Source organism: Lampetra planeri, unplaced genomic scaffold (assembly GCF_965212315.1).
Source record: "Lampetra planeri unplaced genomic scaffold, kcLamPlan1.2.h2 scaffold_273, whole genome shotgun sequence".
NCBI lineage: Eukaryota > Metazoa > Chordata > Hyperoartia > Petromyzontiformes > Petromyzontidae > Lampetra > Lampetra planeri.
In genome coordinates, this window is record NW_027615100.1 from 33,238 (window position 1) to 57,664 (window position 24,427).

Below are 24,427 nucleotides of genomic sequence, written 5' to 3' on the forward strand. Positions count from 1 at the left end.
GATGATGATGCTGCTGATGATGATGATTCTATTGCTGCTGCTACTACTGCTGCTATTGCTACCACTGCTACTGCTGATGATGATGCTACTGATGATGATGATTCTATTGCTGCTGCTACTACTGCTGCTATTGCTACCACTGCTACTGCTGCTGATGCTGCTGCTGATGATGATGATTCTATTGCTGCTGCTACTACTGCTGCTATTGCTACCACTGCTACTGCTGATGATGATGATGATGATTCTATTGCTGCTGCTACTACTGCTGCTATTGCTACCACTGCTACTGCTGATGATGATGCTACTGATGATGATGATTCTATTGCTGCTGCTACTACTGCTGCTATTGCTACCACTGCTACTGCTGATGATGATGCTGCTGATGATGATGATTCTATTGCTGCTGCTACTACTGCTGCTATTGCTACTACTGCTACTGCTGATGATGATTCTATTGCTGCCACTACTGCTGATGATGCTACTGCTGCTGATGATGATTCTATTGCTGATGTTACTATTGCTACTACTGCTACTGCTGATGATGATTCTGCTGATGATGATTCTACTGCTGCCACTACTGCTGATGATGCTACTGCTGCTGATGATGATTCTATTGCTGATGTTACTATTGCTACTACTGCTACTGCTGATGATGCTACTGCTGATGATGATTCTACTGCTGCCACTACTGCTGATGATGCTACTGCTGCTGATGATGATTATATTGCTGCTTCTACTACTGCTAAGTAGTACTAATGCTGATGATCATATTGCTACTACTGCTACCACGTGTCAAACGGCACCGCGCACACAAACACCGCAGTATTTACCAGGGCGGCCAAACCGTAAACCGAACCACAAACTGCCCGCCCACCTCGATCCCAGACTACACCACCACGGCCACCACCACCATCACCGCCACCATCATCACCATCACCACCATCACCACCATCATCACCACCATCACCACCATCACCGCCACCGCCATCACCGCCACCACCATCGCCACCATCACCACCATCACCTCCCCCGTGACTTACAGAGGTGACTGAGCTATGGACTACAAAGCTAGCGAGCAAGGGGGAGGGGAGGGGAGGGAGGGGGGGGGGAGGAAGGGAGGGAGCGGAGGGATGGGAGGGATGGGAGAGAGGGGAGAGAGGGGAGGAGGGGGGGGAGGGGAGGAGGGGGGGAGGGAGGGGAGGGAAGAGAGGGAGGGAGTGGAGGGAGGGGAGGGAGGGGATGGAAGGAAGACAGGGAGAGGAGGGAGACAACGGGAGACTAACCGAGTCACCAATGGAGACCCCCAGCACTGTAGGGGTCCCCCCCTTGGTGAGAGCCCAGCACTGTAGCCGTCCCCCCCTTGGTGAGACTCCCAGCACTGTAGCAGTCCCCCCCTTGGTGAGACCCCAGCACTGTAGGGGTCCCCCCCTTGGTGAGACCCCAGCACTGTAGAGGTCCCCCCCTTGGTGAGAGCCTAGCACTGTAGCGGTCCCCCCCTTGGTGAGAGCCCCAGCACTGTAGCGGTCCCCCCCTTGGTGAGACCCCCAGCACTGTAGCGGTCCCCCCCTTGGTGAGACCCCGCCAAGACCTCCACAATCCCCTAGCGCTCTCGGGGGTCCCTCCGGCGAACCATCGGGCTACCCCCCCCCCCCCACCGGCAGTGAACCCCCCCCCCCCACCAGACGCAACTACCCCGGTGCCCCTACCCCCTTAGCGCTGCATGGGCCCCTGCGAGTAGCGGTAGTCGTGGGGCTTGAGGAAGTAGAAGACCGCGGCTCCGACGAGGAAGATGGTGGAGCCCCAGGCGACGCCGTAGCCCCAGCTGAACTCGTGGTACGAGTGCAGCACCGAGTCCTCCACGAAGCGCACCGGGTAGAGGATGAGGGCCGTGATCTGGAGCAATACTACGGCGGCGGGGGGGGGGGGGGGGAGAGACACGGAGGGACACGGGGGAGAGACACGGTGAGACATGGAGAGAGACACGGGGAGAGACACGGGGGGGAGAGACACGGTGAGACATGGAGAGAGACACGGGGGGGGAGACACGGGGGGAGAGACACGGTGAAACATGGAGAGAGACACGGGGAGAGACACGGGGGGAGAGACACGGTGAGACATGGAGAGAGACACGGGGAGAGAGACACGGTGAGAGACAGAGATACGGGGGGGAGAGACACGGGGAGAGAGACACGGGGAGACATGGGGAGAGACACAGGGGGGAGAGACACGGGGGGACACGGGGGGACACGGGGAGAGAGACACGGGGGGAGAGACATGGGGGGAGAGACACGGTGAGACACGGAGAGAGACACGGGGAGAGAGACGCGGCGAGACATGGAGTAAGACACGGTGGGAGAGACACGGGGACAGAGACACGGTGAGTCACGGTGAGACACATGGAGAGAGACACGGTGAGAGAGAGACACACGGGGAGAGAGACACGTGGAGAGACACACGGGGAGAGACACACACGGGGAGAGAGACACGGGGTGAGAGACACGGTGAGTCACGGTGAGACACATGGAGAGAGACACGGTGAGAGAGAGAGAGAGAGACACGGGGAGACATGGGGGAGAGACACAGGGGGAGAGACACGGTGAGAGAGAGAGAGACACGGGGAGACACGGAGAGAGACACGGGGAGAGAGACACGGTGAGAGAGAGAGAGACACGGCGAGACACGGAGAGAGACACGGGGAGAGAGACACGGTGAGAGAGAGAGAGACACGGGGAGACACAACCTGCTCAAGCTGCTTGACCAACGGCCTGCACTTGACCCCGCTTAGTTGGGAGAGAGGGTGGGGCCGTCTACCTGGGGCACCTTTGTCCGCGCCTCGAGCTCACCGGCCACGCAGAGGATGCCGGCGATGACCTTGAGGAACTTGTGGGAGGACTTGCAGACGGACCACAAGCCCAGCGCCACGGCCACCAGCGTCAGGATGAGGCCCAGAAACATGAGCACAATTGTGGCCACCTTCCAGTCTGTGAGAGAGACACGGGGAGGGAGGGAGGGAGAGACACGGGGAGAGAGACACGGTGAGAGAGACACGGGGAGGGAGACACGGTGAGAGAGACACGGGGAGGGAGGGAGAGAGACACGGGGAGAGAGAGAGACGCGGGGAGAGAGACACGGGGAGAGAAGGAGAGAGACACGGGGAGGGATACACGAGGAGAGAAACACAGAGAGAGAGACACGAGGAGGGATGGAGAGAGACGCGGGGAGAGAGACACGGGGAGAGAGGGAGAGAGACACGGGGAGAGAGACACGGGGAGGGAGGGAGAGAGACGCGGGGAGAGAGACACGGGGAGAGGGACATGGTGAGAGAGACACGGGGGGGGGGGGGAGAGAAACATGGGGAGGGAGGGAGAGAGACACGGTGAGAGAGACACGGGGAGAGAGACATGGTGAGAGAGACACAGGGGGGGGGGAGAGAAACATGGGGAAGGAGGGAGAGAGACGCGGTGAGAGAGACACGGGGAGAGAGGACATGGTGAGAGAGACACAGGGGGGGGGGAGAGAAACATGGGGAGGGAGGGAGAGAGACACGGTGAGAGAGACACGGGGAGAGAGGGAGAGAGACGCGGGGAGGGAGAGAGACATGGTGAGAGAGACACGGGGAGTGAGGGAGAGAGACACGGGGAGAGAGAGAGACGCGGGGAGAGAGACACGGGGAAGGAGGGAGAGAGACACGGGGGAGAGAGAGAGACGCGGGGAGAGAGACACGGGGGGAAGGAGGGAGAGAGACGCGGTGAGAGAGACACGGGAAGAGAGACATGGTGAGGGAGGGAGAGAGACACGGGGAGAGAGACACGGTGAGAGAGAGACACGGGGAGGGAGACACGGTGAGAGAGACACGGGGAGGGAGGGAGAGAGACACGGGGAGAGAGACACGGGTGAGAGAGACACGGGGGAGGGAGACACGGTGAGAGACACGGGGAGGGAGGGAGAGAGACACGGGGAGAGAGACACGGTGAGAGAGACACGGGGAGGGAGACACGGTGAGAGAGACACGGGGAGGGAGGGAGAGAGACACGGGGAGAGAGACACGGTGAGAGAGACACGGGGAGGGAGACACGGTGAGAGAGACACGGGGAGGGAGGGAGAGAGACACGGGGAGAGAGACACGGTGAGAGAGACACGGGGAGGGAGACACGGTGAGAGACACGGGGAGGGAGGGAGAGAGACACGGGGAGAGAGACACGGTGAGAGAGACACGGGGAGGGAGACACGGTGAGAGAGACACGGGGAGGGAGGGAGAGAGACACGGGGAGAGAGACACGGTGAGAGAGACACGGGGAGGGAGACACGGTGAGAGACACGGGGAGGGAGGGAGAGAGACACGGGGAGAGAGACACGGTGAGAGAGACACGGGGAGGGAGACACGGTGAGAGAGACACGGGGAGGGAGGGAGAGAGACACGGGGAGAGAGACACGGTGAGAGAGACACGGGGAGAGAAGGAGAGAGACACGGGTAGGGATACACGAGGAGAGAAACACAGAAAGAGAGACACGAGGAGGGATGGAGAGAGACGCGGGGAGAGAGACACGGGGAGAGAGGGAGAGAGACACGGGGAGAGAGACACGGTGAGAGAGGGAGAGAGACACGGGGAGAGAGACACGGGGAGAGAGACATGGTGAGAGAGACACGGGGGGGGGGGGAGAGAAACATGGGGAGGGAGGGAGAGAGACACGGTGAGAGAGACACGGGGGAGAGAGGGAGAGAGACGCGGTGAGAGAGACACGGGGAGAGAGACATGGTGAGAGAGACACGGGGGGGGGGGGTGGGAGAGAAACATGGGGAGGGAGGGAGAGAGACACGGGGAGGGAGAGAGACGCGGGGAGAGAGGGAGTGGGGACACGGGGAGGGAGACACGGGGAGGGAGGGAGAGAGACACGGGGAGAGAGAGACACGGTGAGAGAGACACGGTGAGGGAGGGAGGGAGACACGGGGAGAGGGAGAGAGACACGGGGAGAGAGGGAGGGAGACACGGGGAGAGACACGGGGAGGGTGACATGGGGAGAGACCACGGGGAGGGAGGGAGACACGGGGAGAGACACGGTGAGGGAGGGAGACACGGGGAGAGAGACACGGGGAGAGAGACACGGGAGGGAGGGAGACACGGGGAGAGAGACCATGGTGAGAGAGACACGGGGGGGGCGGGGAGAGAAACATGGGAGGGAGGGAGAGAGACAACGGGAGGGAGAGAGACGCGGGGAGAGAGGGAGTGGGACACGGGGAGGGAGACACGGGGAGGGAGGGAGAGAGAGACACGGGGAGAGAGAGACACGGTGAGAGAGACACGGTGAGGGAGGGAGGGAGACACGGGGAGAGGGAGAGAGACACGGGGAGGAGGGAGGGAGACACGGGGAGAGAACACGGGGAGGGTGACATGGGGAGAGACACGGGGAGGGAGGGAGACCGGGAGAGACACGGGTGAGGGAGGGAGACACGGGGGAGAGAGACACGGGGAGGAGACACGGGGAGGGAGGGAGACACGGGGAGAGAGACACGGGAGGGAGGAGGGAACGGGGGAGGGAGAACGGGGGGGGAGGGGAGGAGAGGAGACCAAGGGGAGGGAGGGAGAGAGACATGGGGAGAGAGACACGGGGGGGGGGGGGGAGAGACACGGGGGGGGGGGAGAGAGACACGGGGAGGGAGACTCGGGGAGGGAGACACGGGGAGGGAGGAGAGAGACACGGTGAGAGAGACACGGGGGGAGGGAGAGAGACACGGGGAGGGAGGGAGGGAGACACGGGGAGAGATACACGGGGAGAGAGACACGGGGGGGGGGGGGGGGGAGAGACACGGGGGGGGGTGGGGGAGAGACACTGGGAGAGAGACACGGGGGGGGGGGGAGAGACAGGAGGAGAGGACACGGGGGGGGGGGGAGAGACACGGGGGGGGGGGTGGGGGAGAGACACGGGGAGAGAGACACGGGGGGGGGAGAGACACGGGGGGGGGGGGGGAGAGACACGGGGGGGGGTGGGGGAGAGACACGGGGAGAGAGACACGGGGGGGGGAGAGACACGGGGGGGGGGGGGGAGAGACACGGGGGGGGGGGGGGGGGAGAGACACGACGTTGAGCACCAGGAACATGATCGTGGCAACTTTGCAGTCTGTGCGGTGAGGAGAGAGAGACCAGACACAAAGACAATGCTCCCCCGTGTAGCCTCAACAGACTGTAGGGGCAAGTGCTTGTTAGCGAGCACCTATGAAGGCCGGCACTGTGGCACACGAGGGGGGTGGGTGGGTGGCAGCACCACGCCCCGGCCGCCTTTGTCTCCCCAGTGGCGATGTTTACTACACCACAGCACCAGGTACTCGTTTGAGGCTGAGTCGACCTAGGGGAGGCCCAGGACCGGTTCAGATAATCGCAACTGGTGTTAGCCGTGAGCGGGAATCGAACTCGGGTAGCCGGATTCGTAGCGCAGCGTAGCGCTAACCACTACACCCACCGCTCCCCACACACACAGACACACACACAAACACACGCAGAGACACACAGACACACAGTCACACACACACACAGACACACACACACACAGACACAGACACACGCACACAGACACACACACAGACACACACAGACACACACACACAGACACACACACACAGACACACACACAGACACACACACACAGACACACACAGACACACACACACAAACACAGACACACACACAAGCACACAGACACACACACAAACACACACACACACACACAGACACACACACACACAGACACACACACAGACACACACACACACAGACACAGACACACACACACAGACACACACACAGACACACACACACAGACACACACACACACACAGACACACACACACAGACACACAGACACACACACACAGACACACACACAGACACACACACACACAGACACACACACACAGACACACACACACACAGACACACACACACAGACACACACAGACACACACAGACACACAGACACACACACACACACAGACACAGACACACACAGACACACACACAGACACTCCCTCCCACGTTCGCCCCGAGCACTAAAACTCAATTCAACCACCAACCCCTTTGTGGAATGTGAGATGCTATTTCATAGTCTGTGTGGTGAGTCTGTGTGGTGAGTCTGTGTGGTGAGTCTGTGTGGTGAGGTCTGTGTGGTGAGTCTGTGTGGTGAGTCTGTGTGGTGAGTCTGTGGGTGGTGAGTCTGTGGGTGGTGAGTCTGTGTGGTGAGTCTGTGTGGTTAGTCTGTGTGGTGAGTCTGTTGGGTCTCTGTGTGTGGTGAGTCTGTGTGATGAGTCTGTGTGGCGAGTCTGTGTGGCGAGTCTGTGTGATGAGTCTGTGTGGTGAGTCTGTGTGGTGAGTCTGTGTGGTGAGTCAGTGTGATGAGTCTGTGTGGTGAGTCTGTGTGGTGAGTCTGTGTGATGAGTCTGTGTGGCGAGTCTGTGTGGCGAGTCTGTGTGATGAGTCTGTGTGATGAGTCTGTGTGATGAGTCTGTGTGATGTGTCTGTGTGGTGAGTCTGTGTGGTGAGTCTGTGTGGCGAGTCTGTGTGGTGAGTCTGTGTGATGAGTCTGTGTGGTGAGTCTGTGTGATGTGTCTGTGTGGTGAGTCTGTGTGGTGAGTCTGTGTGGCGAGTCTGTGTGATGAGTCTGTGTGGTGAGTCTGTGTGTCTCTGTGTGGTGAGTCTGTGTGATGAGTCTGTGGGTCTCTGTGTGGTGAGTCTGTGTAGTGAGTCTGTGTGGTGAGTCTGTGTGGTGAGTCTGTGTGGTGAGTCTGTGTGGTGAGTCTGTGGGTCTCTGTGTGATGAGTCTGTGTGATGAGTCTGTGGGTGTCTGTGTGATGAGTCTGTGGGTCTCTGTGTGATGAGTCTGTGGGTCTCTGTGTGGTGAGTCTGTGTGGTGAGTCTGTGGGTGGTGAGTCTGTGGGTGGTGAGTCTGTGTGGTGAGTCTGTGTGGTGGAGTCTGTGTGGTGAGTCTGTGTGATGAGTCTGTGTGATGAGTCTGTGTGGTGAGTCTGTGTGGTGAGTCTGTGTGGTGAGTCTGTGTGGTGAGTCTGTGTGGTGAGTCTGTGGGTCTCTGTGTGATGAGTCTGTGTGATGAGTCTGTGGGTGTCTGTGTGATGAGTCTGTGTGTGTCTGTGTGGTGAGTCTGTGTGGTGAGTCTGTGTGGTGAGTCTGTGGGTCTCTGTGTGATGAGTCTGTGTGATGAGTCTGTGGGTGTCTGTGTGATGAGTCTGTGTGATGAGTCTGTGGGTCTCTGTGTGGTGAGTCTGTGTGGTGAGTCTGTGTGGTGAGTCTGTGTGATGAGTCTGTGTGGTGAGTCTGTGTGGTGAGTCTGTGTGGCGAGTCTGTGTGATGAGTCTGTGTGATGAGTCTGTGGGTGTCTGTGTGATGAGTCTGTGTGTGTCTGTGTGGTGAGTCTGTGTGGTGAGTCTGTGTGATGAGTCTGTGTGGTGAGTCTGTGTGGCGAGTCTGTGGGTGGTGAGTCTGTGTGGTGAGTCTGTGTGGTGAGTCTGTGTGATGAGTCTGTGTGGTGAGTCTGTGTGGTGAGTCTGTGTGGTGAGTCTGTGTGGTGAGTCTGTGTGATGAGTCTGTGTGGTGAGTCTGTGTGGTGAGTCTGTGTGATGAGTCTGTGTGATGAGTCTGTGTGGTGAGTCTGTGGGTGGTGAGTCTGTGTGGTGAGTCTGTGTGGTGAGTCTGTGTGATGAGTCTGTGTGGTGAGTCTGTGTGATGAGTCTGTGTGATGAGTCTGTGTGGGTGAGTCTGTGTGGTGAGTCTGTGTGGTGAGTCTGTGTGGTGAGTCTGTGTGATGAGTCTGTGTGGTGAGTCTGTGTGGTGAGTCTGTGTGGTGAGTCTGTGTGGTGAGTCTGTGTGGTGAGTCTGTGGGTCTCTGTGTGGTGAGTCTGTGTGATGAGTCTGTGGGTCTCTGTGTGGTGAGTCTGTGTGATGAGTCTGTGGGTCTCTGTGTGGTGAGTCTGTGTGATGAGTCTGTGTGGTGAGTCTGTGTGGTGAGTCTGTGTGATGAGTCTGTGGGTCTCTGTGTGGTGAGTCTGTGTGGTGAGTCTGTGTGGTGAGTCTGTGTGGTGAGTCTGTGTGATGAGTCTGTGTGATGAGTCTGTGGGTCTCTGTGTGGTGAGTCTGTGTGGTGAGTCTGTGTGATGAGTCTGTGGGTCTCTGTGTGGTGAGTCTGTGTGATGAGTCTGTGGGTGGTGAGTCTGTGTGGTGAGTCTGTGGGTGGTGAGTCTGTGTGGTGAGTCTGTGTGGTGAGTCTGTGTGATGAGTCTGTGTGGTGAGTCTGTGTGATGAGTCTGTGTGATGAGTCTGTGTGGGTGAGTCTGTGTGGTGAGTCTGTGTGGTGAGTCTGTGTGGTGAGTCTGTGTGATGAGTCTGTGTGGTGAGTCTGTGTGGTGAGTCTGTGTGGTGAGTCTGTGTGGTGAGTCTGTGTGGTGAGTCTGTGGGTCTCTGTGTGGTGAGTCTGTGTGATGAGTCTGTGGGTCTCTGTGTGGTGAGTCTGTGTGATGAGTCTGTGGGTCTCTGTGTGGTGAGTCTGTGTGATGAGTCTGTGTGGTGAGTCTGTGTGGTGAGTCTGTGTGATGAGTCTGTGGGTCTCTGTGTGGTGAGTCTGTGTGGTGAGTCTGTGTGGTGAGTCTGTGTGGTGAGTCTGTGTGATGAGTCTGTGTGATGAGTCTGTGGGTCTCTGTGTGGTGAGTCTGTGTGGTGAGTCTGTGTGATGAGTCCTGTGGGTCTCTGTGTGGTGAGTCTGTGTGATGAGTCTGTGTGATGAGTCTGTGGGTCTCTGTGTGGTGAGTCTGTGTGGTGAGTCTGTGTGATGAGTCTGTGGGTCTCTGTGTGGTGAGTCTGTGTGATGAGTCTGTGTGGTGAGTCTGTGTGATGAGTCTGTGTGATGAGTCTGTGTGGTGAGTCTGTGTGGTGAGTCTGTGTGGTGAGTTTGTGTGATGAGTCTGTGTGGTGAGTCTGTGTGGATGAGTCTGTGTGGTGAGTCTGTGTGGTGAGTCTGTGTGATGAGTCTGTGTGATGAGTCTGTGTGGTGAGTCTGTGTGATGAGTCTGTGTGGTGAGTCTGTGTGATGAGTCTGTGTGGTGTGAGTCTGTGTGATGAGTCTGTGTGGTGAGTCTGTGTGGTGAGTCTGTGTGGTGAGTCTGTGTGGTGAGTCTGTGTGGTGAGTCTGTGTGGTGAGTCTGTGTGATGAGTCTGTGTGGTGAGTCTGTGTGGTGAGTCTGTGTGGTGAGTCTGTGTGATGAGTCTGTGTGGTGAGTCTGTGTGATGAGTCTGTGTGGTGAGTCTGTGTGGTGAGTCTGTGTGGTGAGTCTGTGTGGTGAGTCTGTGTGATGAGTCTGTGTGGTGAGTCTGTGTGGTGAGTCTGTGTGGTGAGTCTGTGTGGTGAGTCTGTGTGGTGAGTCTGTGTGGTGAGTCTGTGTGATGAGTCTGTGGGTCTCTGTGTGGTGAGTCTGTGGGTCTCTGTGTGGTGAGTCTGTGTGGTGAGTCTGTGTGGTGAGTCTGTGTGGTGAGTCTGTGTGGTGAGTCTGTGTGGTGAGTCTGTGTGATGAGTCTGTGTGGTGAGTCTGTGTGGTGAGTCTGTGTGGTGAGTCTGTGTGGTGAGTCTGTGTGATGAGTCTGTGTGGTGAGTCTGTGTGGTGAGTCTGTGTGGTGAGTCTGTGTGGTGAGTCTGTGTGATGAGTCTGTGTGGTGAGTCTGTGTGATGAGTCTGTGTGGTGAGTCTGTGGTGAGTCTGTGTGTGGTGAGTCTGTGTGGTGAGTCTGTGTGGTGAGTCTGTGTGGTGAGTCTGTGTGTGGTGAGTCTGTGTGGTGAGTCTGTGGGTGGTGAGTCTGTGTGGTGAGTCTGTGTGTGATGAGTCTGTGTGGTGAGTCTGTGGGTGGTGAGTCTGTGTGGTGAGTCTGTGTGGTGAGTCTGTGTGGTGAGTCTGTGTGGTGAGTCTGTGTGGTGAGTCTGTGTGGTGAGTCTGTGTGTGGTGAGTCTGTGTGATGAGTCTGTGTGGTGAGTCTGTGGGTGGTGAGTCTGTTTGGTGAGTCTGTGTGATGAGTCTGTGTGGTGAGTCTGTGTGGTGAGTCTGTGTGGTGAGTCTGTGTGATGAGTCTGTGTGGTGAGTCTGTGTGGTGAGGCTGTGTGGTGAGTCTGTGTGATGAGTCTGTGTGGTGAGTCTGTGTGATGAGTCTGTGTGGTGAGTCTGTGGGTCTTTGTGTGGTGAGTCTGTGTGGTGAGTCTGTGTGGTGAGTCTGTGTGGTGAGTCTGTGTGGTGAGTCTGTGTGGTGAGTCTGTGGGTCTCTGTGTGGTGAGTCTGTGGGTCTCTGTTTGGTGAGTCTGTGGGTCTCTGTTTGGTGAGTCTGTGGGTCTCTGTGTGGTGAGTCTGTGGGTCTCTGTGTGATGAGTCTGTGTGATGAGTCTGTGGGTCTCTGTGTGATGAGTCTGTGGGTCTCTGTGTGGTGAGTCTGTGTGGTGAGTCTGTGGGTCTCTGTGTGGTGAGTCTGTGGGTCTCTGTGTGATGAGTCTGTGGGTCTCTGTGTGATGAGTCTGTGTGGTGAGTCTGTGGGTCTCTGTGTGGTGAGTCTGTGGGTCTCTGTGTGGTGAGTCTGTGTGGTGAGTCTGTGGGTCTCTGTGTGGTGAGTCTGTGGGTCTCTGTGTGGTGAGTCTGTGTGATGAGTCTGTGTGATGAGTCTGTGTGATGAGTCTGAGTCTGTGTGATGAGTCTGTGGGTCTCTGTGTGATGAGTCTGTGTGGTGAGTCTGTGGGTCTCTGTGTGATGAGTCTGTGGGTCTCTGTGTAGTGAGTCTGTGGGTCTCTGTGTGATGAGTCTGTGTGATGAGTCTGTGTGGTGAGTCTGTGTGGTGAGTCTGTGGGTGTCTGTGTGATGAGTCTGTGGGTCTCTGTGTGGTGAGTCTGTGGGTCTCTGTGTGGTGAGTCTGTGGGTCTCTGTGTGGTGAGTCTGTGGGTCTCTGTGTGGTGAGTCTCTGTGTCTGTGTGGTGAGTCTGTGGGTCTCTGTGGGGTGAGTCTGTGGGTCTCTGTGTGGTGAGTCTGTGGGTCTCTGTGTGGTGAGTCTGTGGGTCTCTGTGTGGTGAGTCTGTGGGTCTCTGTGTGGTGAGTCTGTGGGTCTCTGTGTGGTGAGTCTCTGTGTCTGTGTGGTGAGTCTGTGGGTCTCTGTGTGGTGAGTCTGTGGGTCTCTGTGTGGTGAGTCTGTGGGTCTCTGTGTGGTGAGTCTGTGTGTCTCTGTGTGGTGAGTCTGTGGGTCTCTGTGTGGTGAGTCTGTGGGTCTCTGTGTGGTGAGTCTCTGTGTCTGTGTGGTGAGTCTGTGGGTCTCTGTGTGGTGAGTCTGTGGGTCTCTGTGTGGTGAGTCTGTGGGTCTCTGTGTGGTGAGTCTGTGGGTCTCTGTGTGGTGAGTCTGTGGGTCTCTGTGTGGTGAGTCTGTGGGTCTCTGTGTGGTGAGTCTGTGGGTCTCTGTGTGGTGAGTCTGTGGGTCTCTGCGTGGTGAGTCTGTGGGTCTCTGTGTGGTGAGTCTGTGGGTCTCTGTGTGGTGAGTCTGTGTGTCTCTGTGTGGTGAGTCTGTGGGTCTCTGTGTGGTGAGTCTGTGGGTCTCTGTGTGGTGAGTCTCTGTGTCTGTGTGGTGAGTCTGTGGGTCTCTGTGTGGTGAGTCTGTGGGTCTCTGTGTGGTGAGTCTGTGGGTCTCTGTGTGGTGAGTCTGTGGGTCTCTGTGTGGTGAGTCTGTGGGTCTCTGTGTGGTGAGTCTGTGGGTCTCTGCGTGGTGAGTCTGTGGGTCTCTGTGTGGTGAGTCTGTGGGTCTCTGTGTGGTGAGTCTGTGGGTCTCTGTGTGGTGAGTCTGTGGGTCTCTGTGTGGTGAGTCTGTGGGTGTCTGTGTGGTGAGTCTGTGGGTCTCTGTGTGGTGAGTCTGTGGGTCTCTGCGTGGTGAGTCTGTGGGTCTCTGTGTGGTGAGTCTGTGGGTCTCTGTGTGGTGAGTCTCTGTGTCTGTGTGGTGAGTCTGTGGGTCTCTGTGTGGTGAGTCTGTGGGTCTCTGATGAACCCCTAGACCTGTAAATAAATAAATAAAGAGTTATAGTTCTAATACTTTAATTGCCCCTGCTACAAAGTGAAGTCACTGCCAGCTGGTGAATGACGTCATTAGTAAGGATGATGAGTTTGCTTGTGAAAGTGGTGGTGGGTGGATGGATGATGATGGTGTTGATTGTCACTGTGTTGGTGGATGGATGGGTGATGATGATGATGATGTTGATTGTCAAAGTGATGGTGTATGGATGGGTGATGATGATGATGACAGGTGGAGCTAAACGAGCACGGCTCAGTCACGTCTGGGTCACGTCACCCGCATTTCCCAGCCACCGCCCAAATCAGCTTCTGTTCGGCCGGACAGAGACGGTGAGGGAGGGGAGACGGAGCTGATAATGTGGTGGAAGGACGCTACAGGACAAGTGCCAGGCTAGGTGCACCTTAAGTACTGCCTGGGCGGTTTGAGCATCTACCGGTCATCTCAGTCAGTCAACCCGTGGCACCTGCGGGGTCTGTCCCGTGACCTCCTCCTCCTACTGCACCTAGCCTGGCACAGCAGTCAACCCATGGCACCTGCTGGGTCTCCCCGTGACCTCCTCCTCCTGCACCTAGCCTGGCACAGCAGTCAACACATGGCACCTGCAGGGTCTGTCCCGTGACCTCCTACTGCACCTAGCCTGGCACAGCAGTCAACCCATGGCACCTGCTGGGTCTGCCCCGTGACCTCCTACTGCACCTAGCCTGGCACAGCAGTGATGGTAGTGATGACGAAAACGGCGGTGATGATGATGGTCGTGATGTTGATGATGATGGTGGTGATGGCGATGTTCGTGATGATGATGGTGGTGGTGATGATGTTGATGATGATGGTGGTGATGGCAATGTTCGTGATGATGATGGTGGTGGTGATGATGTTGATGATGGGCGTGATGTTGATGTTGATGGTGGTGGTGGTGGAGGTGATGTTGATGATGGTGGTGGTGGTAGTGATGTTGATGTTGATGATGGTAGTGGTGGTAGTGATGTTGATGATGGCGGTAGTGGTGGTAGTGATGTTGATGATGATGATGTTGATGATGGGAGTGATGTTGATGTTGATGGTGGTGGTGGTGGTGGAGGTGATGTTGATGATGGTGGTGGTGGTAGTGATGTTGATGTTGATGATGGTGGTGGTGGAAGTGATGTTGATGATGGTGGTAGTGATGTTGATGATGGTGGTGGTGGTAGTGATGTTGATGATGATGATGGTGGTGGTGGTAGTGATGTTGATGTTGATGATGGTGGTGGTGGTAGTGATGTTGATGTTGATGATGGTGGTGGTGGTAGTGATGTTGATGATGATGATGTTGATGATGGGAGTGATGTTGATGTTGATGATGATGGTGGTGGTGGTGGTGGAGGTGATGTTGATGATGGTGGTGGTGGTAGTGATGTTGATGATGATGATGTTGATGATGGGAGTGATGTTGATGTTGATGATGATGGTGGTGGTGGTGGTGGTAGTGATGTTGATGATGGTGGTAGTGGTGGTAGTGATGTTGATGATGTTGATGATGGGAGTGATGTTGATGTTGATGATGATGGTGGTGATGTTGATGTTGATGATGGTGGTAGTGATGTTGATGATGGTGTTGATGATGATGATGTTGGCGATGATGATGTCACCAGTGTGGGAGTAAAAGTGGCAACGCGTCCCAACCTGACCCCCCAATTAAAGTCTCAGACCAATTAGAGAGGGTGGGGATGGGGGGGATTAAGCACTCGGGAGGGCACACAGAGACTCATAGACATCCAGAGACATCCATAGACATCCACAGAGACCCCACAGAGATCCATAGACTCATAGAGACCCATAGAGACTCATAGAGACCCATAGAGATCAATAGACACCCATAGAGACCCAAGAGAGACTCATAGAGACCCCATAGAGACTCATAGAGACCCATAGAGACCCAACAGAGACGCATAGAGATCCATAGAGACTCATAGAGACCCATAGAGATCAATAGACACCCATAGAGACCCAACAGAGACTCATAGAGACCCCATAGAGACTCATAGAGACCCATAGAGACCCAACAGAGACGCATAGAGATCCATAGAGACTCATAGAGACCCATAGAGATCAATAGACACCCATAGAGACCCAACAGAGACTCATAGATACCCCATAGAGACTCATAGAGACCCATAGAGACCCAACAGAGACTCATAGAGATCCATAGAGACTCATAGAGACCCATAGAGATCAATAGACACCCATAGAGACCCAACAGAGACTCATAGAGACCCCATAGAGACTCATAGAGACCCATAGAGACCCAACAGAGACTCATAGAGATCCATAGAGACTCATAGAGACCCATAGAGATCAATAGACACCCATAGAGACCCAACAGAGACTCATAGATACCCCATAGAGACTCATAGAGACCCATAGAGACCCAACAGAGACTCATAGAGACCCATAGAGACTCATAGAGACCCATAGAGATCAATAGACACCCATAGAGACCCAACAGAGACTCATAGAGACCCCATAGAGACCCATAGAGACCCAACAGAGACTCATAGAGATCCATAGAGACTCATAGAGACCCATAGAGATCAATAGACACCCATAGAGACCCAACAGAGACTCATAGAGACCCCATAGAGACTCATAGAGACCCATAGAGACCCAACAGAGACCCATAGACACCCATAGAGACTCATAGAGACCCATAAAGACCCACAGAGACTCATAGAGACCCCACAGAGAATCATAGAGATCCATAGAGACCCATAGAGACTCATAGACATCCATAGAGACCCACAGAGACTCATAGAGACCCATAAAGACCCACAGAGACTCATAGAGACCCCACAGAGAATCATAGAGATCCATAGAGACCCATAGAGACCCATAGAGACTCATAGAGACGCATAGAGACCCCACAGAGAATCATAGAGATCCATAGATACCCCACAGAGACTCATAGACATCCATAGAGACCCATAGAGACTCATAGACACCCATAGAGACCCAACAGAGACCCATAGACACCCATAGAGACTCATAGATACCCATAAAGACCCACAGAGACTCATAGAGACCCCACAGAGAATCATAGAGATCCATAGAGACCCATAGAGACCCATAGAGACCCATAGAGACTCATAGACATCCATAGAGACCCACAGAGACGCATAGAGACCCCACAGAGAATCATAGAGATCCATAGATACCCCACAGAGACTCATAGACATCCATAGAGACCCATAGAGACTCATAGACACCCATAGAGACTCAACAGAGACTCGTAGAGACCCATAGAGACTCATAGACACCCATAGAGACTCAACAGAGACTCGTAGAGACCCATAGAGGCCCAGAAAGTTACATCAACATCAACAACACGACACACTCGCACCACATGAAGCGCAGAGCATTTGAAAGATAAAACGTCGCGTTCTAAAGATATGATAAAGAACCCCCGTATAGCCTCAACAGACTGTAGGGGCAAGTGCTGTTAGCGAGCACCTATTAAGGCCGGAACGGCACACGAGGGGGTGGGTGGCCAGCACCACAATATGAACACCTACACACCAGAGGTGTGGACTCGAGTCATGTGACTTGGACTCGAGTCAGACTCGAGTCATGAATTTGATGACTTGCGACTCTCGACTTGGACTTGCATAACAATGACTTTGTCCCACCTATGAGATGTGGACTCGAGTCATGTGACTTGGACTCGAGTCAGACTCGAGTCATGAATTTGATGACTTGCGACTCTCGACTTGGACTTGCATAACAATGACTTTGTCCCACCTCTGAGATGTGGACTCGAGTCATGTGACTTGGACTCGAGTCAGACTCGAGTCATGAATTTGATGACTTGCGACTCGACTTGGACTTGCATAACAATGACTTTGTCCCACCTATGAGATGTGGACTCGAGTCATGTGACTTGGACTCGAGTCAGACTCGAGTCATGAATTTGATGACTTGCGACTCTCGACTTGGACTTGCATAACAATGACTTTGTCCCACCTCTGAGATGTGGACTCGAGTCATGTGACTTGGACTCGAGTCAGACTCGAGTCATGAATTTGATGACTTGCGACTCTCGACTTGGACTTGCATAACAATGACTTTGTCCCACCTCTGAGATGTGGACTCGAGTCATGTGACTTGGACTCGAGTCAGACTCGAGTCATGAATTTGATGACTTGCGACTCTCGACTTGGACTTGCATAACAATGACTTTGTCCCACCTATGAGATGTGGACTCGAGTCATGTGACTTGGACTCGAGTCAGACTCGAGTCATGAATTTGATGACTTGCGACTCTCGACTTGGACTTGCATAACAATGACTTTGTCCCACCTCTGCTACACACACGCACGCACAGGTAAAAACTTCCTGGGTAGGGCCACAGATGAAGTATCAACATTGTTGCTCAACACCTGGGAAATCAGCAATCAGGAATCGGCACTGAGAACTCATCGGCAGCGAGAGGAATCTGAAGATCTGTGAAGCTCTTTGTGAACGGAGAGTCCCGGTATGGGCTACGTGGTGTCCGAACGTAACACCAACAACAACATCAACAACAACATCAACAACAACACTAAATATCGATGTAAAGCTTTCGTGACTGCAGGGATTCATCTTCTTGGTTCTTTCGGTAAAGTCACGTAGAAGGGAAATAATAAAATAATAAAAATGAAACATAATCAAATACAATTCTCACGACGTTTCGGCCACAGCGCAAGCAGCCGTCCTCAGGTGCAGAACAGGTCTGTCGGAAAGACAGCGTCTGAATGCTGTCTTTCTGCTGTCTTTCCGACAGACCTGTTCATCATTCAGACGCTGTCTTTCCGACAGACCTGTTCATCATTCAGACGCTGTCTTTCCGACACGATTTGAGGATACTACAACAGACGGAGTGAGTTCAATAAAATCGTGTAAAATAATAGAAACGAATACAACTACATCTTGACACGCAGGAATTCCTATTATTTGGCTCATTCGGTAAAAGCCAACGGAGATTGGTTATTTGAACAACGATGTGATTTGAACCAACTAGAGCTCACACAACTATGAGCTTTGTGGCCACGTTGAGCCCCTAACCCTGGTCACAACCCCCAGAACATCACAAACAACCACCACCACCAACTCCACCACCACCAACAACAACTCCACCACCACCAACTCCCCCACCAACTCCACCACCACCAACTCCACCACCACCACCAACTCCACCACCAACTCCACCACCACCACCAACAACTCCACCACCACCAACTCCACCACCACCAACAACTCCACCACCACCAACTCCACCACCACCACCAACTCCACCACCACCACCAACACCTCCACCACCACCACCAACTCCCCCACCACCAACAACTCCACCACCACCACCAACTCCCCCACCACCAACAACTCCACCACCACCAACTCCACCACCACCAACTCCACCACCACCACCAACAACTCCACCACCACCAACTCCACCACCAACACCAACTCCACCACCACCAACTCCACCACCACCAACTCCACCACCACCAACTCCACCACCACACCAACACCTCCACCACCACCACCAACTCCCCCACCACCAACAACTCCACCACCACCAACTCCACCACCACCACCAACACCTCCACCACCAACTCCCCCACCACCAACAACTCCACCACCACCACCAACTCCCCCACCACCAACAACTCCACCACCACCACCAACACCTCCACCACCAACAACTCCACCACCACCACCAACTCCCCCACCACCAACAACTCCACCACCACCAACACCTCCACCACCACCACCAACTCCCCCACCACCACCAACTCCACCACCACCAACTCCACCACCACCACCAACACCTCCACCACCACCACCAACTCCCCCACCACCAACAACTCCACCACCACCAACTCCACCACCACCACCAACACCTCCACCACCACCACCAACTCCCCCACCACCAACAACTCCACCACCACCACCAACTCCCCCACCACCAACAACTCCACCACCACCAACTCCACCACCACCAACTCCACCACCACCACCAACAACTCCACCACCACCAACTCCACCACCAACACCAACTCCACCACCACCAACTCCACCACCACCAACTCCACCACCACCAACACCTCCACCACCAACTCCCCCACCACCAACAACTCCACCACCACCAACTCCACCACCACCACCAACTCCACCACCACCACCAACACCTCCACCACCACCACCAACTCCCCCACCACCAACAACTCCACCACCACCACCAACTCCCCCACCACCAACAACTCCACCACCACCACCAACACCTCCACCACCACCACCAACTCCCCCACCACCAACAACTCCACCACCACCACCAACACCTCCACCACCACCACCAACTCCCCCACCACCACCAACTCCACCACCACCAACTCCACCACCACCACCAACACCTCCACCACCACCACCAACTCCCCCACCACCAACAACTCCACCACCACCAACTCCACCACCACCACCAACTCCACCACCACCACCTCCACCACCACCACCAACTCCCCCACCACCAACAACTCCACCACCACCACCAACTCCCCCACCACCACCAACTCCCCCACCACCACCAACTCCACCACCACCAACTCCACCACCACCACCAACTCCACCACCACCAACACCTCCACCACCACCACCAACTCCACCACCAACACCAACTCCACCACCACCAACTCCACCACCACCACCAACACCTCCACCACCACCACCAACTCCACCACCAACACGTGTCTCTCCCCGTGTCTCTCCCGTGTCTCTCCCCGTGTCTCTCCCGTGTCTCTCCCCGTGCCTCTCCCCGTGTCTCTCTCTCCGTGTCTCTCTCCCCGTGTCTCTCCCCGTGCCTCTCCCCGTGTCTCTCCCCGTGTCTCTCCCCGTGTCTCTCCACGTGTCTCTCTCCCCGTGTCTCTCCCCCCGTGTCTCTCTCTCCGTGTCTCTCTCCCCGTGTCTCTCCCCGTGTCTCTCCCCGTGTCTCTCCCCGTGTCTCTCCCCGTGTCTCTCCCCGTGTCTCTCCCGTGTCTCTCCCCGTGTCTCTCCCGTGTCTCTCCCCGTGTCTCTCCCGTGTCTCTCCCCGTGTCTCTCTCGTGTCTCTCCCCGTGTCTCTCACCGTGTCTCTCCCGTGTCTCTCCCCGTGTCTCTCTCGTGTCTCTCCCCGTGTCTCTCCCCGTGTCTCTCCCCGTGTCTCTGTGTCTCTCCCCGTGTCCCCGTGTCTCCGTCTCCCCGTGTCTCTCTCCCCGTGTCTCTCCCCGTGTCTCTCCCCGTGTCTCTCCCCGTGTCTCTGTGTCTCTCCCCGTGTCCCCGTGTCTCCGTCTCCCCGTGTCTCTCTCCCCGTGTCTCTCCCCGTGTCTCTCCCCGTGTCTCTCCCCATGTCTCTGTGTCTCTCCCCGTGTCCCCGTGTCTCCGTGTCCCCGTGTCTCTCCACGTGTCTCTCCCCGTGTCTCTCCCCGTGTCTCTCCACATCTCTCCACGTGTCTCTGTGTCCCTGTGTCTCTTCACGTGTCTCTCCCCGTGTCTCTGTGTCTCTCCCCGTGTCTCTGTGTCTCTCTCTGTGTCTCTGTCTCCACGTGTCTCTGTGTCTCTGTGTCTCCACGTGTCCCCACGTGTCTCTCACCGGAGCTCTTTGCGTCCACACAGTCCCACTGTCCCCCCGTCTTGCCGCTCTTCAGCTTGCACATCTCCCTCTGTGTGTCTCACCCCGTGTCTCTGTGTCTCTCCCCGTGTCTCTGTGTCTCCACGTGTCTCCGTGTGTCTCACCGTGTCTCTCCACGTGTCTCTCCACGTGTCTCTCCACGTGTCTCTCAATGTCTCTCTCCCCGTGTCTCTGTGTCCCCGTGTCTCCCCCCCACCTGTCTCTCCCCGTGTCTCTCTCCCCGTGTCTCTGTCTCACCCCGTCTCTGTGTCTCTCACCGTGTCTCTCCCCGTGTCTCTCCCCGTGTCTCTCTCCACATGTCTCTCTGTCCCCCCATGTGTCTCTCCCCGTCTCTCCCCTTGTCTCTCCACGTGTCCCCGTGTCTCTCTCCCCGTGTCTCGGTCTCTCCCCGTGTCTCTCACCGGAGCTCCTTGCGTCCACACAGTCCCACTGTCCCCCCGTCTTGCCGCTCTTCAGCTTGCACATCTCCCTCTGTGTCTCTCTCCCCGTCTCCCCGTGTCTCTCTCCACGTGTCTCTGTGTCTCTGTGTCCCCGTGTCTCTCTCCGTGTGTCTCTCACCGGAGCTCCTTGCGTCCACACAGTCCCACTGTCCCCCCGTCTTGCCGCTCTTCAGCTTACACATCTCCCTCTGTGTGTCTCACCCCGTGTCTCTGTGTCTCTCACCATGTCTCTGTGTCTCTCACCGTGTCTCTCCCCGTGTCTCTGTGTCTCTCACCATGTCTCTGTGTCTCTCCCCGTGTCTCCCCGTGTCTCTGTGTCCCTGTGTCCCTGTGTCTCTCCACGTGTCTCTCCACGTGTCTCTCCACGTGCACCCGTGTCTCTCTCCCCGTGTCCCCGTGTCTCTCTCCCCGTGTCTCTCTCCCCGTGTCTCTGTGTCTCTCACCATGTCTCTGTGTCTCTCCACGTGTCTCTCCACGTGTCTCTCCACGTGCACCCGTGTCTCTCTCCCCGTGTCCCCGTGTCTCTCTCCCCGTGTCTCTCTCCCCGTGTCTCTGTGTCTCTGTGTCTCCACGTGTCCCCACGTGTCTCTCACCGGAGCTCCTTGCGTCCACACAGTCCCACTGTCCCCCCGTCTTGCCGCTCTTCAGCTTGCACATCTCCCTCTGTGTGTCTCACCCCGTGTCTCTGTGTCTCTCCCCGTGTCTCTGTGTCTCTGTGTCCCCGTGTCTCTCTCCGCGTGTCTCTCACCGGAGCTCCTTGCGTCCACACAGTCCCACTGTCCCCCCGTCTTGCCGCTCTTCAGCTTGCACATCTCCCTCTGTGTCTCTCTCCCCATCTCCCCGTGTCTCTCTCCCCGTGTCCCCGTGTCTCTGTGTCTCCACGTGTCTCCACGTGTCTCTCACCGGAGCTCCTTGCGTCCACACAGTCCCACTGTCCCCCCGTCTTGCCGCTCTTCAGCTTACACATCTCCCTCTGTGTGTCTCACCCCGTGTCTCTGTGTCTCTGTGTCTCCCCGTGTCTCTCCCCACGTGTCTCTCACCGGAGCTCCTCGCGTCCACACAGTCCCACTGTCCCCCCGTCTTGCCGCTCTTCATCTTGCACATCTCCCAGAGCGAGAGGCTGAAGTTTTCCGCCGTGACCCACGCCGAGTTGGACAGCGACAGGACGCAGAGGATGGCTGCCACCACTGAGCACGAGAGTCCGATCAGGGGGAAGGGCCTCACCACGGTCACGATGCCTTTACCTGCCATGCTGGTGGAGGTGGGGTGGTGGTGGTGTGTCTGTGTGTGTGTCTGTGTGTGTGTGTCTGTGTGTCAGCCTGTGTGTCTGTGTGTGTCTGTGTCTGTCAGCCTGTGTGTCTGTGTGTGTCTGTGTCTGTCTGTCAGCGTGTGTGTCTGTCTGTCAGCCTGTGTGTGTGTCTGTGTGTCTGTGTGTGTGTGTCAGCCTGTGTGTCTGTGTGTGTGTCTGTCAATCTCTCTGTGTGTCTGTGTGTGTGTGTGTGTCAGCCTGTGTGTCTGTCAGCCTGTGTGTGTCTCCTGTGTGTGTGTCTGTGTGTCTCTGTGTGTCTGTCAGCCTGTGTGTGTCTGTCTGTCTATCTGTGGTGTCTGTGTGTGTATCTCTCCTGTGTGTGTCTGTCTGTGTTTGTGTCTCTCTGTCCGTGTCTCTCTGTGTGTGTCTCTCTGTGTGTGTCTCTGTCCGTGTCTCTCTGTCCGTGTCTCTCTGTCCGTGTCTCTCTGTCCGTGTCTCTCTGTCCGTGTCTCTCTGTCCGTGTGTGATCTAGGCTTCAGTGGCTTTTTATAGCAGCTACGTGGTGGTGGTGGTGGTGATGGGAGTGGCTGGGTTAGGCGGAGTGGGTAGGGGGTTAGAGGGTATAAGGGGGTTGGAGTGTATTGCCTGTGTGTGTTTCTGTGTGTGTGTGACTGTGTGTGTGTCTGTGTGTGTGTGACTGTGTGTGGGTATGTGTCTGTCTGTGTGTGACTGTGTGTGTCTGTGTGTCTGTGTGTGGGTGCGTGTGTCTGTGTGTGTGTGTGACTGTGTGTGTGTTTCTGTGTGTGTGTGACTGTGTGTGGGTATGTGTCTGTCTGTGTGTGTCTGTGTGTCTGTGTGTGGGTGCGTGTGTCTGTGTGTGTGTGTCTGTGCGTGTGTCTGTGCGTGTGTCTGTGCGTGTGACTGTGTGTCTGTGTGTGTGTCTGTGTGTGTGTGACTGTGTGTGTGTCTGTGTGTGTGTGTGACTGTGTGTGTGTCTGTGTGTGTGTGACTGTGTGTGTGTCTTTGTGTGTGTGTGTGACTGTGTGTGTGTCTGTGTGTGTGTGACTGTGTGTGGGTATGTGTCTGTCTGTGTGTGACTGTGTGTGACTGTGTGTCTGTGTGTGTGTGTGGGTGTGACTGTGTGTGTGTGTGTCTGTGTGTGGGTGCGTGTGTCTGTGCGTGTGTCTGTGCGTGTGTCTGTGCGTGTGTCTGTGTGTGTGTGTCTGTGTGTGTCTGTGTGTGTGTGTGTCTGTCTGTGTGTGTGTCTGTGTGTGTCTGTGTGTGTGTCTGTGTGCGTCTGTCTGTGTGTGTCTGTCTGTGGTGCTTACTAAACAGCACTTGCCCCTACAGTCTGTTGAAGGCTACACGGGAGATATTTGTCTTTGTCTGTGTGTTGAACTTCTTTCTCACCGTAGGTAGCCAACCGCGCTAATCGGAGGTGCCGGTGGTGATGACAACAACTTCACAACAACAACAACTTCACAACAACAACAACTTCACAACAACAACAAACTACACAACAACAACTTCACAACAACAACAACTTCACAACAACAACAACTTCACAACAACAACAACAAACTACACAACAACAACAACTTCACAACAACAACAACTTCACAACAACAACAACTTCACAACAACTTCACAACAACAACAACTTAACAACAACAACTTCACAACAACAAACAACAACTTCACAACAACAACAACAAACTACACAACAACAACACCTTCACAACAACAACAACAACTTCACAACAACAACAACAAACTAAACAACAACTTCACAACAACAACAACTTCACAACAACAACAACAACTTCACAACAACAACAACAACTTCACAACAACAACAACTTCACAACAACAACAACTTCACAACAACAACAACAACTTCACAACAACAACAACAAACTACACAACAACAACAACAACTTCACAACAACAACAACTTCACAACAACAACAACTTCACAACAACAACAACAA

General features: G+C 55.3%; 1 protein-coding gene across 1 annotated transcript; it reads right to left on the reverse strand.

The window, feature by feature from the left end:
- Positions 1-1,673: 1,673 nt before the first annotated feature.
- On the reverse strand, positions 1,674-23,035 carry LOC144740687 (transmembrane protein 47-like). The gene is made up of 3 exons (XM_078623490.1): positions 22,228-23,035; positions 2,844-2,981; positions 1,674-1,904 (listed from the first exon to the last, which is right to left on the reverse strand). Exons 1-3 carry the CDS (start codon positions 22,436-22,438, stop codon positions 1,711-1,713), a joined length of 543 nt encoding a protein of 180 aa, XP_078479616.1. The 5' UTR covers positions 22,439-23,035; the 3' UTR covers positions 1,674-1,710.
- Between the last annotated feature and the right edge of the window lie 1,392 nt (positions 23,036-24,427).